General features: G+C 40.8%; 1 protein-coding gene across 4 annotated transcripts; it reads left to right on the forward strand.

The window, feature by feature from the left end:
• Nucleotides 1-864: 864 nt before the first annotated feature.
• On the forward strand, nt 865-12,453 carry LOC144533667 (dnaJ homolog subfamily A member 3, mitochondrial-like). Of its 4 annotated transcripts, none has more exons than XM_078275216.1 (12): nt 865-1,097; nt 1,834-1,970; nt 3,136-3,219; nt 3,383-3,595; nt 3,781-3,933; nt 4,102-4,249; nt 4,338-4,402; nt 4,514-4,642; nt 5,292-5,407; nt 6,109-6,203; nt 10,017-10,156; nt 11,069-12,453. In XM_078275216.1, exons 1-11 carry the CDS (start codon nt 893-895, stop codon nt 10,139-10,141), a joined length of 1,470 nt encoding a protein of 489 aa, XP_078131342.1. In that variant the 5' UTR covers nt 865-892; the 3' UTR covers nt 10,142-10,156; nt 11,069-12,453. The 4 variants fall into 4 exon arrangements, with proteins under 4 accessions (XP_078131342.1, XP_078131326.1, XP_078131334.1 ...); XM_078275200.1 differs by lacking the exon at nt 11,069-12,453 and adding an exon at nt 10,988-11,027; XM_078275208.1 differs by lacking the exon at nt 11,069-12,453 and adding an exon at nt 10,988-11,027 and having other exon boundaries at nt 10,017-10,148.
• Nucleotides 12,454-13,197: the final 744 nt, after the last annotated feature.

Genomic DNA, 13,197 nt, shown 5'->3' on the forward strand with positions numbered 1-13,197 from the left:
TGCCATGCCTCAGCAGACAGTAACTCGACTCGTGGACAGCAAGAGACGTTGTTGTCAAGCGGTAATTGATGCTCAGGGGCACATGACAAGTTATTGAGACATTGACATTTTTTGTTGTGGTATACCCACCACTGTTGTTGGCTTTTGTTTCAATACATTTTTTGAGATGAGGAAATCATCATTGCATGCTTCTACTTAAATGCCCTACTTTCATAATATAATACCACTGTAGCTTGAACTGTATATTTTCCATAAATTTCAGCCGAAAGCCAGATATCCCTAACTTTTTGTGAGTAGTGGTATAATAACATTTCAATGAAATCATTTCACAAACACATTTCATAAGAAGAAAGGTAACCAAAGTCGATCTCACGGTGCAACTGACTCACAAATACAGAGAGGGCAACAGAAACATTTCCAGTTGTATGCCGTTCCGGATGACCTTTGCCCTCAATGTAAGGGTGCCAAAGATATTTTATTGTGTTCTCAAGAGTAAAATGTTAACTTTAAATAATTTTTTTTTTAAGTTAACGTCACATCTACTTGCGGTATATTTCTACTACACGCACCATAGAAAGTTGACTTTAAGTATCAAAATTACTCCTTTTGAGGGGGACGCACAATGCACCATACATCTCCACGTAGGCTATCATGAGCTCAGGAAAAACAGCCCTGTTTTCAGCTTTGTGACAATGCATTTCCCAGCTGATCCAAGAGGGTTTTAAAATAGTTTAGTAAATTTAGTGCAGTGCGAGTGTGAAGCAAGTGTGAAGTAGCACAACATGGACGCGTGCAGTAGTGTCCGTTAGCTACTTTGATTTGGTTATGGTCAATTTTAATAACCCGCACATGCGCAGACCGCAGATGCGCTGACACCGGTAGTGACGCGAAAATGGCGTCCTCCGCTGCACGGCTGACTACACGCTGGTTATCGACATCAGTTTCTACTGGACACCGTAGCGGTCGTTTTCTGACTCTCTCCGCCAGACATGCTGGAGTTTGTTCAGCGACGATATGGCAGACACACCGGGGAGGGATAGCGGTTAGCCGGAGCTCCTGGACACATGGAAATGTCGTGACATTGAGAGGACTGACAGGTGAGATAGCTAACTGTTAGCATAACATCAAGAGAGTTTCTTATAGCAGCAGCAATCCTCTGTCACTATTTGTAACGCCAACAGTTTGTTTAAATATACAGAACCCCGTCTTCCAGGCTTTGTGTTGTGCATATTAGAACGTGTGCAGCCTGCTTAAGGCTACCATAGTCCTCCAAGGCTAGTTAGCATTGGTATATGATGTAACTGCTCTCTGTTTACCAGTATGATTACATCAGTTCCACACTGACCATATGTTACGGCCGTACAGCCCTTTGTGTCAGCATCATTTGGATAGTGGTGGAAGAAGTGCTCAGATCTCTTACTTAAGTAAAAGTAGAAATACTACAGTTTTACTCAAGTAAAAGTTCTGTGTTCAACCTCCTACATAGGAAGAAGTACAAAGGGTATTAGCATCAAACAAAAGTACTAAATTATCAACAGTGGAAGTACTCACTGTGCAGAATGGCCCATTTTAGAATCATTATAATAATTATATTACTGGATTATTGGACTGGTTATCGATGCATTGATGTGCACATCCCTTTGTTGCAGCTGGTGAAGGTGGAGCTAATTTGAATTAATTTATTCTTACTTTAGTATTACCTATATTATACGTAATTGTGTGTGCTGACGGGAGTACAGTCAGGAGCTTTGATGCCATGTTTGTTTCTTGCTGACATGTTCAGCATGTTCATAAATGATGTAAACAGTCACTTTTGGATCCTTTTCTCTGCAGGCTCGAAATGTCCCCATGGCATTGCCTGCCACTTTTTTCATACCAGCAGCAGGTTGGCAAACAAGCCAGACTTCTATGAAGTCTTGGGTGTCTCCCGCACTGCGACACAGAAGGACATCAAGAAGGCTTACTACCAGGTCAGAGAAACACTTTGCTGTGTCACACTATTGTTTTACACAGTGTTTATGTTTGTTTGGGTACCTTAAAGCTATAGTGCGTAGTTTCTGTCTCCCTCATGAGGAATTCTAAGTAATGACAACAAAACTGTTGGCGCGTCCACATGATACAAGCCTTCCGCCCCACACAGTTGCTAGTATGCAAGGAGGACATGGAGGATTAAAAAAAACATTATGGACTCTTCAGAAGAGGTCATTATCTTCACTCAAGCTTCTGCGCGGGAAAGTCACCGGACGACACAATCTTCTGAACATAGCCATACTGAGAAATACAGAGAGAGTTGTGTGGAGCTGATAGTCTTAAAGCGTAACTCTCACCAAAATGCAACCTAGGGTCTTTTTGTGAATGTACCCGAGTAAAACTTTTGTTTAAAAGCATATTTAGGACGGAAGTGCCACTTTTAAGATGTACTGTATTTTCGTTTTTCGGTCAAATGGCCTTTTGAATGGGAGTAATAGGGGCACTTTTATGCTAGCCTCAAAATAGCTATTTTTAAAACACTAAGAAGGCTCGACACAACATGAAACTTTGCTCCAAGTATCACCAGGGGCTCTACACCTTTACGAAAGCATTGACAACATTGTTTTTGTACCCAGAGTTTACTAAAAAAGGTTTTGAACAACTTACCGTAGCTCTTGTTGTTTCCGGCCACTACCACCTCGGCAGTCAAAACGAGTCGATGTCAAAACAAGTAGCCACAGATTTAGTATATCCCTTGTGCACCGGTGTAGTTAAGGTGTAGAGCCCCTGGTGATACTTGGAGCAAAGTTTCATGTTGTGTCGAGCCTTCTTAGTGTTTTAAAAATAGCTATTTTGAGCCTAGCATAAAAGTGCCCCTATTACTCCCATTCAAAAGGCCATTTGACGGAAAAACGAGAATACGGTACATCTTAAAAGTGGCGCTTCCGTCCTAAATATGTATATTCACAAAAACACCCTAGGTTGCATTTTGGCTAGAGTTACTCTTTAATTAGCTTTGTAGCAACTCATTTGGCAATGGCTTGAATGTAATGGACATTCATTAATATCAAAAAGTTACGCACTAAAGCTTTAAGAAAGACCTTTAAAATCCTGGTTTCTCATTCTCTGCTCTCATGTTTCTTCCTACTTTGTGTCTCTCTCCAGTTGGCAAAGAAGTACCACCCGGACACCAACCAAGATGACCCAGAGGCCAAAGAGAAGTTTGCCAAGCTGGCTGAAGCCTATGAGGTACAAAACCAATTACATAAAAGTGTCAGAGATAATTTAGTTACCACTCCAGTTATGTAAAAGTGCAGGAGAATTAGTAATTTATGATGAGCAGCATCATCAAATTATGTTATTCAAACGTGCGTAGTAAACCCAAAATATCATTGTTGTTTTTTGTGTGAAGGTGCTCAGTGACGAGGTGAAGAGGAAGCAGTATGACACATACGGAGCGGCAGGCTTCGACGCAAGCCGTGCTGGGGCAGCAGGCCAGCAGCAGTACTACAGGGCCGGGGGGACCAATATAGACCCTGAGGAGCTCTTCAGGAAGATCTTTGGAGAGTTTACTGGAGGAATGGGCTTTGGAGGCATCCACAACATGTTTGAACAAAGGCCCGAGGTCAGAACTCCCATCACTGTAGCACCAACATGTTTTGATATTTAACATTAAACCATTATTCTACATGTACGTTTTTTTTCCATTTTGCTATTTGAACATGTTTATCCTTATTAAAGTAAAGAATTTGTTAAACATACATGCATTAAATGTTAAGAAGATAATATTTTGTTTCTGTCTTTCCACAGTTTGTGATGGAGCTTACGTTTTCAGAGGCAGCGAAGGGTGCGAATAAGGAGCTCAGTGTGAACATTGAGGACACCTGTCCGAGGTGTGATGGAAGGGGCAATGAGCCGGGCACCAAAGTGTCTCAGTGTCACTATTGTAACGGCACTGGCATGGTGAGTTTCAGACCCACAGGTGGCAGCAGGATAGTTAGCAGGGCCCCTTAACTACCTTCAAGCTATCGGGGTTCTAATTGTTCCATTAGTTTCCTCTCAAGATTTCACCACACTGTTCTATTAGTCAGCCACTATACATCGCATTACTGTCTGCGTTGCTGCCTGCAGGAGTCACTCAACACGGGTCCTTTCATGATGCGCACCGCCTGTCGACGCTGTGGTGGGAAGGGATCAATCATAAACACGCCCTGCGCACTGTGCCGAGGTTCAGGGCAGACCAAGAAGAGGCAGACAGTCACTGTACCAGTACCTGCTGGTAGGTTTCGCCCCATCACCCAAGGAACAAATTCACACATCTGTTTTGAAAAAAAAAAAAAAAAAGAAATAACTGTTTTTTCTCACAGGAGTGGAAAATGGTCAGACAGTGCGCATGTCAGTAGGGACAAAAGAAATCCTCGTTACGTTCAGGGTGAGTATTGTTAGTTGTTAAAGTATTGAAGGTGTTATTCATTTCTAAATTTCTCTTTTATTAAGTTAACTTTTGAGTTTGATGTGTTATCTCTGAAATGTCTCTGTGCAGGTTCAGGGAAGCCCGGTGTTCAGACGCAATGGAGTAGATATCCACTCAGATGTTTTCATCTCTGTAGCTCAGGCCATTCTGGGGGGCACAGCCACAGCACCGGGCCTCTATCAACCCATCAGTATATTGGTAAGTACAGTTAGGTTCAGAAATATGAGTGACACAATTTTTTATAATTTTGGCCCTGTGCGCTAACACAATGGATTTGAAAAGAAATCATCGAGATTAAATTGTAGTGCAGACTTTCAGCTTTATTTTGAGGGTATTTACATCAAAGGGGAGGAAGGGTTTAGGAATTGCAAACATTTTCATACATAGTCCCCTCATTTCAAGGGACTTGAAGTAATTGGACAATTGAGTTAAAAGCTGTTTTATCCATCAGAGAGATAGAAAAAACATTAGGAGTGGCCAAATCAAGTTTGGCTGCATTATGTGAACAATATACAGCATCACTCCCCAATCTCCCCCTCAGAGTTACAATACTGATTTTGAGACTGTTTTTTTCTACTCAGAATACACAGACGTCACACAGAGTCATAGTTCAAGTGAAGTGTGAGTTCAATTCATGCTAAATAAGGACCAGTTTCCTTTCATTCAATATGTCTGAATGAAAATACTTTCTGAATTATAAAGCAACTAAGTACATTTAGTCAAGTACTGTACAATTTTGAACTAATGGCACTACCATTTCTTATTTGTGGATGTATCATGTGTCATGTATCATGTTCATTTCCTTTCACAGTGCTTCAGTACCGCACATTTCTGTTGTTGTTTTCAGATTCCTGCCAGTTGCCAGGGTGATCAGGTGATCCGGCTGCAGGCGAAAGGCATTCGGAGGATGAACAGTCACAGCTATGGAGATCACTACGTACACATCAAGATCAGAGTGCCAAAGTAAGACCCACATAGATGTGAAACATGCCTAAGACTGCCCCCCCCCCTCCATCATACACCTATATACATGTATTAGTATTACTGTTTTTAATGCATGAATTGTAGGAACTGACAGGATTACATTTTACTGAAATGGTATTGGGTAGGATTTCACAAGACAAATAAATTGATTGATATAAATGCATGGCTAACTACTCAGTGAGCCTAATTAATTAATTATTATATTAATATGACAGTTGTAGTTGTTTTAGCAAATCATGACAATATCAGTTATGCCGTAACAAAATGACTGCAATAACTGAACGACTATAAGCATTTAAAAAAAAAAAAACTTCATTGTAGATTCAACAAATGTGTCATGTTAAATTATCACATTTTGTAGGACTTTGTCTTCAAGACATCAAGATTTGTCCATGTTATGTAATGGTGCAGTACTAAAAGTGTATTAGATTTGTCTTCATACTGTCATCTCCCTTAGTCTATTCTCTTCATTTTAAAAACTGTACAGCTCTTTTTCACTTTTAAAATATACATATGTATTTTACATTCTTTTATTGTAAATGTCTTTTCTACATATGTTTTTCTTTTACTTTTTCTCTTCCTTGTTTCTGATTCTGATGTGCTACACTGTGAAGCGGTAACAGTTACACGCGATTCAGTCTGGATGTTTAAATTGGGTTTCTGGTGTCTTGTTCCTGCAGGAAGTTGACTCGTAGACAGCGCTCTCTGTTGCTGAGTTATGCTGAAGAGGAGACGGATGTTCAGGGGACGGTCAACGGTGTCGAGCCTTCTGCAGGTCAGTGTTAAGCAAGCGGTATACTCGCCATTCCCGACCTGTCGCGCGACAGTGTGACGTCATGGGAGCGCCGTAACTGTTTATACTCACGCGTGGTGGTTGCGACACTAGTTGGAGTCTTCTCCTGAACAGAGGTGTCACAACTGAGGAAAGGCTACCGACTTTGCTATTTCTACGGACTAGAAGAAGAAGAAAAGGGTAAACAACGGCAGAACTGGCAGCAGCATTGACGTCAATGTCAACAGTGGCTAAGATGATATTGGAGTCAATGGTTTAGTTTAGTTTATTAAGGATCCCCATTAGCTGACGCCTTGACGATCGGTTAGTCTTCCTGGGGTCCAACACTACATTTAGTCAAACAATATTAAAACATTTCATACCATACACAGAAACAAATAAATAAAATACATGCAACAATATCTGCTAACAAAACTAAGTAACAAAAAGCAAAACATTAGTGTTTAAAACCATAACAAATGAGTTTACCAATTAAGAGATCATGATCAATCGCATCAAAAGCAGCACTGAAATCTAGCATAACTGTGCCCACAAGCATCGACCGGTCAATTGATGTCAGCCAGCTATCAGACATTTGTAACATAGCGGTACCAGTAGAGTGACCAGCTCTAGCATAGACCAGCATAGATGTTAAACCATTTATAGAAAGATAATCTTGAATTTGCACAAACACCGCTGATTAAGCTTCTATTAAAAATATGACAGATTTGGAAATGTATGAAGCAGATATTTTTGACAGTTTACAGTCTAGATGGTCTATACCTGCAGGCTTATCAGCTTCCAGAGAGTACAGTTTTTTCCCCTCATGAAACCATTTCTTATAAGCTCTTCTGAATTGTATTTAACAGTAGTGTCCATGTTTTCTCTGAGCTTGGAGGTCTTGTCAATAAAATAATCATTAATATAATTCGCAATATGAAGAGGTTTAGTTAAATACGCACCATCTAGTTCCACAAAGGAAGAAGTCTGAGCTTTTTTTTTTTTTTAGAACTTTCCATATTTTTTTACTATCTTGACCACTTTCAGAAATTCTCTGTTGATAAAAAGTTCTTTTCTTTTCTCTGTTCATTTTGCAGACCTGATTTCTTAATTTGCGATAATCTTTTATATCGTCATGTGCACTTGATAAGACTGCAACATTCTTGTCATCATTTCTCAAAATCATTAGTTTCTTTGAAGAATCATCTATCCACGGAGCACTTTTGGCTTTAACAGTAAATTTCTTGAAAGGGGCATGGAGGGGGTCAGTGATGGCTTTGAGGTGAGAAAGCACAAGGCGCTCAAAGGACTTCATAACCACAGAGGTCTGGGCGACGGGTCTGAAGCCATTAAGTCCTGTGGTCCTTGGCTTCTTGGGAACAGGGATGATTGTTGAGGACTTGAAGCAGGCTGGCACGTGGCATGTCTCCAGTGAGAGGTCACCTAGTAGGTACAATTCTCTAGTTTCCTCTGTAGCCCTATCCAACATGGCACACAAACAGTCCAAGTACTGTATTGTCGAGCTTGGAGCCCTATAACAGCAGCCAATCAAGATAGGCTTCAAGTGCGGCAGTTGCACTTGAAGCCATATAGCCTCACTGTCATGTAGGTTAAGGTCATGGCGTGTTTTTACTGGAAAGTGGTCATGTATAAAGAGAGCCACCCGTCCACCAAACCTATTTCTATCCTTCCTATACACAGAAAAGCCATCCAAAGCCACCTCTGAATCATCAAATGAACAGTCCAAATGAGTCTCTGAAACAGCCAAAACATCAACCTTATTAGACTGCAAAAAGAGGGAGAGTTCATACGTTTTATTTCTAAGGCTACAGATGTTAATGTGTGCAAATACTAAGCCTTTAGGTCATTTGTTAATAGACATGGTCAGATGATTTTGCGGAACAGGAAACTATAATCAGTAGGTACATATAGTCTACCTTTATAAACTGCTTGGTCCGTCAGTGGGCTTGTCTTTGTCTTTTCTTTGGAAGGCTGGGCGGACAATTAGTTTATCATATTGCAGAAACGCAACATCTCCGCGCTCCTGTGCGGCTTTCAGCTCCGGTAAAAGCTCCTTGCGTTTTTGCTGCTTGCAGATGGTCTTCGTTGATGAATACATTTGATCCTTTTAGGTTCTTTGCTCTATCCATGACAGCAATTTTGTCCTTGAATTTTAGGAACTTGGCGACAATCGGTCTGGATCTAGCAGTGTCCTGTGCGCCAGGCCGTCCGGTTCTGTGAGCACGTTCCAACTCAATCCCCGAGATCTGCAGCTTATCTGAGAGGAGTTTACATACTTTTGTCGCAGTTTCTGCCCAGCTCTCATTTCCCGACTCGTGTACTCCATCAATCACTATGTTGTTTTTTCGCGATTGTCCCTGTAAGTAGTCCGTCTTGCCCAGTAAAGAGAGGATGTTTTGACTGATAGTTGTGACATCAGATCTCAGTTCTGAGCGCTCTCTGGCAGATTCTTTTTCCTCAGCTCGTAGTTCATCAACATCTTTTTGTGTATAATGAAGGCTTTTGCGTAATCCACTTACTACTTTTGTAATTTCATCCAATCTCTTGTTGTTTGTTTCAATCTTTATCTTAAAAAAGTTTTGATAGTTCCGCACCTGTCCAACAGATCTTTATAAAACAATTTCTGTTGTTCCATAAGCTCACAGACTTGAGATAGAGAAACATAGTCCTCCTCTCCTCTACCTTTCGGTGCCATTGTAGACAACACGTCAGGGTGGAGCGTTCACAAGCGAAGTTCTTTAAAAACAAATAAGAGATACTACTACTTTGCAATCACCTTTTGTTTACTAAACATACACTTTCATGGAGTCAGTAGAGCCAAAACAAATGCATTTAAGAGATGTAAAACAAGGCCACATATCAGAACGTTTTTCAAATGTTCTTCCTCACCACGGTTGAGGAAGAACAGCTGCTTTTGAGCCTGCTTGCAAAGAAACGAAATAAAAGAAGGTGGAATGTTCGTCCTTTGAATAACGACAGACATAAATACGGTGAGTTCAATATCCTCGTGAAACAAATGAGGATGATAGACGAAGAGAAGCACTTTGAATACTTCAGAATTCGATTCGATGACCTTCTTCGTCGGATCCAGTCTTTCATTCACCATAAAAGAACTCCTCTTAACCCAGTAAGTGTACTTGAGCGTACAGAGTGTACAAGAGAGACTTGCAGTCACTCTAGTCCTGGCATCCGGTACCAATCAGAATGCAGTTGCTATTGGCGCACTTGCTCGGAAAGCTTGCCCTCGAACTCGTCCATGCTTCCTGTTTCCACTTTGTCATGCGCTGCTGAATAAATAGAGTGGTGCGTGACCTCTGGTTAAATCCTGGCGCGCCAGCGAGATCGACGTCACATTGTCGCGCGACAGGTCGGGAATGGCGACTGTAAAGAGGCCTTTAGAGTTCAGCGCCACCGTTCAGCTAAAACATCACTCCAGAGTATGCAGAGAGACGCATAGACACAGATAGTGTTATACAAAGAATCAGGTAAACAGCAATAGCACAGACACCTCAGGTCTTATTCCTATAAAGATATAAATAAATTAAAACACGCACAAAATAATACGAACAATAAAATAACAGATACATTACATACAAAAATAAATAAAAAGAGGTACATGTAAACCTATAAAATCACATTTAGTCAGAGGTTTCTTGGAAAAAAAGCTCTACAGTTTTAAGTTTAATACTTTTTGTTGTTGTTTAAGTGACTTGAGAAGAGATTTTAGTTCTATGAATAGACGGTAGTAGTATGAATAGTAGTAGTTGAGCTGATGCAGTGTGTGTTTGTGTCCAGGAGGGAGCAGCAGCACCTCAGATTCTGGCGCCAAGTCGACCAGCTCAGAGGAAGGACAGGACAAGCAGCAGCAGCAGAATGAAGAGGGAGGCTTCTTCTCCAAACTAAAGAAAATGTTTAGCTGACACTCAGGCAAGCAGGTGGGAGCTTCAAACAGTCACAGAACCTCTGACTTCTTCCCCGGCACTGTGAAACATAACACTGGCAAATTCAGTGGACCATCTCTGCAGTAGAGATGTTCCAGAGATGTATTTGTTTTTAACAGCTGTATACTACTTACCCTGTATGGACGTGATATGATTGCTACAGTATCCCTGTTGTTGCTGGCTCAGGTTGAACCCTTTCGTGAAACATGAACCACTATAAAGAGAGAATGAATGCCTTTCTTTTATTATCTATTTTGACAGTCGGTCATAACGGAGAAATAACATAATTAACTACTTTTAAAGTAGATTTTCTTCGGGGCTATATTACACGGTGTGGTATTTGATCGGTGAATAGACTTTCATATTACCGAGACCAGCATTTAAGGCAGAATCCGAGGCATTTCCCATACTGGTTTAGGAACAACTTCTCAGTTACATTTACAGCAGTTACATCCCAAGTCAAGTCAGTTTCTTTATACAGCACATTTAAAAAGTCTGCATAGTGCTCTGTATCTACCATTGAGGGCCCCAAAGCAATGCCCTTAATACTGTTTAAGGATATTTGGAGGTTATAAAGACTAAGAAACAGCATTTAGTCAATTATACATTTTAACATGTTCAACTGATTTGTATATCCAACAGAGAAAGTCTCTTACATTTTTCTTTTTCCATATTGTACACATTTGTCAGAGCAGTTGGGGTTGCATTGGTGGACTTTGCACTCTTGACCTCAGTATTTTTAAAATCCTGGCTATAACCCTGTCTCTCCATGACAAACAGCTCTAGTTATATGTCAAACGTTAACCTGCTTTCTTCTCTCTCCAGGTACAAAACCACGGTAAACATGGTAAAGGAAGAAAAGAAATCCACTAACTTGGCCCCCATGCTGTCTCCTCCTGCCCCTAGGGATTGAGCAAGGAGGATCAAGAGAGCGGAGGAGTGGTATTTGTGTTGACACATTCACACATTGTTGAAGCTGTGGTTGGCAAACAGACCACGCAGACGCCAGGTCCACACACCCACTGGCCCGTCACCACAGACAGGTGCCGAGCTGAGAAACTCAAGAACTGCTGGAAGAGAAACAGGACAGCGACTACAGAGGACTGTTGTGCTACAACTCCCGTCCCTGTTTACTTTGAAACTGAACTGCACATTGAGTCACAAAGGGCTCTACAGACGGTAACTCTCTATTAAATAAAACTAAGTTAGAAGAGAGGATGACCCACTACACTCAAATGGCTTCATTGCACAAACATTTCGACTACACTTAGGCTTTTCCAAGGCGCTGTTAAAATGTCAGTGAGCTTCCTCTGCAGTCACCCTCTCTTCTAAATAGGACACTGTTTTGACCAGCACCTAATTGTTGGTGTGCAGTCACTACACAATTCAGTTAAAAGAATAAAACGGACACAGAATAGTAATTGGTTAAGTAACAAAGTTGTATTTTTATCAATCCTGGGACTCACTGGATGTTAAAACTTCCAAAGTACCATAGACATCAAATTCTGTGAAATGCATTGGGAGAATATTCTAATATTATAGCAAGAAATAAAAATGGGTAGAGAAAGGAAAATCGTAATTATCTCGATAAGACTTAGATGTACTCAGTAGGATTTGTTGTACCTGTGTATGGTAACAAAACTGTGCATAATTTAATAAAATGCTAAAACAACTTTTTTTAAACTTTCATTATTTCCTTTCAGGCATTTTTTCAAACTAAGCTTTAACATTTATATTGTTATACTAAAAGTAAACAGTAGATGGCGGTGTGAGTCATGATTTAACCTTCTTCAGTGCTGTTTCAAGATTGTACAACTTTCTTCGCCACTAACACACTCAAACTCCAGCCCTCTAGCCGTTTGGCATGTTCAGCCACCCACTTCATCAGAGCAGCATCTGAACAGAAGCTTTTGTGAGGGTCAACGAGAACATTCGCTTCATGCCGGGGTTTTTCCAAATGTGCTCGCACTCAAAGTGGTCAGTCTTCACCAACAGGACTTGTGCCTCCCAGGGGAGAGTTGTGACTTCATAAAAAAGTCAGTTACACATAGAACAAGCCGGTGGCTGTGTTTTATATACACCTCCACAGTGTATTTTCTGTTCTTAACGTGGTTTCTAAATGCTATAAAGGGATGTAGTAGATCACTGTGTTTCTCTGGTGCTAAAGGATAAGTGCATGGCTGGATTCCTTCTGCAGGCCTCACTCAATACCTCACTCTACATTTGTTGTGTTGGAAGCAGGAAGAATTTTGTGATCGGTAAACATGGGTTTCCTGTCTGATACCTAGAGAGTAAATGTAAAATGTTAAGAGTTTGATTAAAAAGGTAAACCTAGATAAATAAATCTGTATATCTTCATTACTGAGTCTACATTACATCACCCACAGTAGCAAAATCTTATGTATGATATGATTAAAGTTCACATAAGACAACCTGAGCTTCCGTCCCTTTCCAGGATTTTGGGATGCAACAAATCACCACCGTTCCCAATCATTATGATGTCACCATGACAGTAAATTACTCCTGCTCACTCATTACAGTTAGTCATGATGAATGGGTTGCCATGTTCCATCATACTTATCCTTATAAATCCTCTGAGGGTGGAAAAACCCTTCGTTTTCAGGACCAAACCGAGGTTTCCCTTCGTATTCCAACTCTCTCTGGTTTGGAAGGAAAGGAGGGAAAGAGAGGATTTTATGAGAGAAAAGATTATTTTCGTAGTGTCTTTGCTTACGTACAGATTATATTACTTCTGCTTACAGATACTTATTATATATACACTACTGGTCAAAAGTTTGGGGTCACTTAGACATTTCCATTCCACTCCATAACAGACAGAATACCAGTTGAGATCAGTGCATTGTTTTGTTTTTTTTTTAACCTTTTTTTGCCTTCTCACCAAGCTGCTTGCCTATTGTCCTGTAGCCCATCCCAGCCTTGTACAGGTCTACAATTGTATCCCTGATGTCCTTACACAGCTCTCTGGTCTTGGCCATTGTGGAAAGGTTGGAGTCTGTTCGAGTGTGTGGACAGGT

The sequence above is a fragment of the Sander vitreus genome, chromosome 2 (genome assembly GCF_031162955.1).
Source record: "Sander vitreus isolate 19-12246 chromosome 2, sanVit1, whole genome shotgun sequence".
Classification (NCBI taxonomy): Eukaryota; Metazoa; Chordata; class Actinopteri; order Perciformes; family Percidae; genus Sander; species Sander vitreus.

What these genes read in the sequence shown, in the direction of transcription:
- LOC144533667 (XM_078275216.1), top strand. Translation starts at nt 893, where the DNA reads ATGGCGTCCTCCGCTGCACGGCTGACTACACGCTGGTTATCGACATCA. An exon ending in AGCTGGCTGAAGCCTATGAG is followed by an intron (nt 3,220 to 3,382) that starts GTACAAAACCAA and finishes TTTTGTGTGAAG; the next exon opens with GTGCTCAGTGACGAGGTGAA. An exon ending in CGGTGTCGAGCCTTCTGCAG is followed by an intron (nt 6,204 to 10,016) that starts GTCAGTGTTAAG and finishes GTTTGTGTCCAG; the next exon opens with GAGGGAGCAGCAGCACCTCA.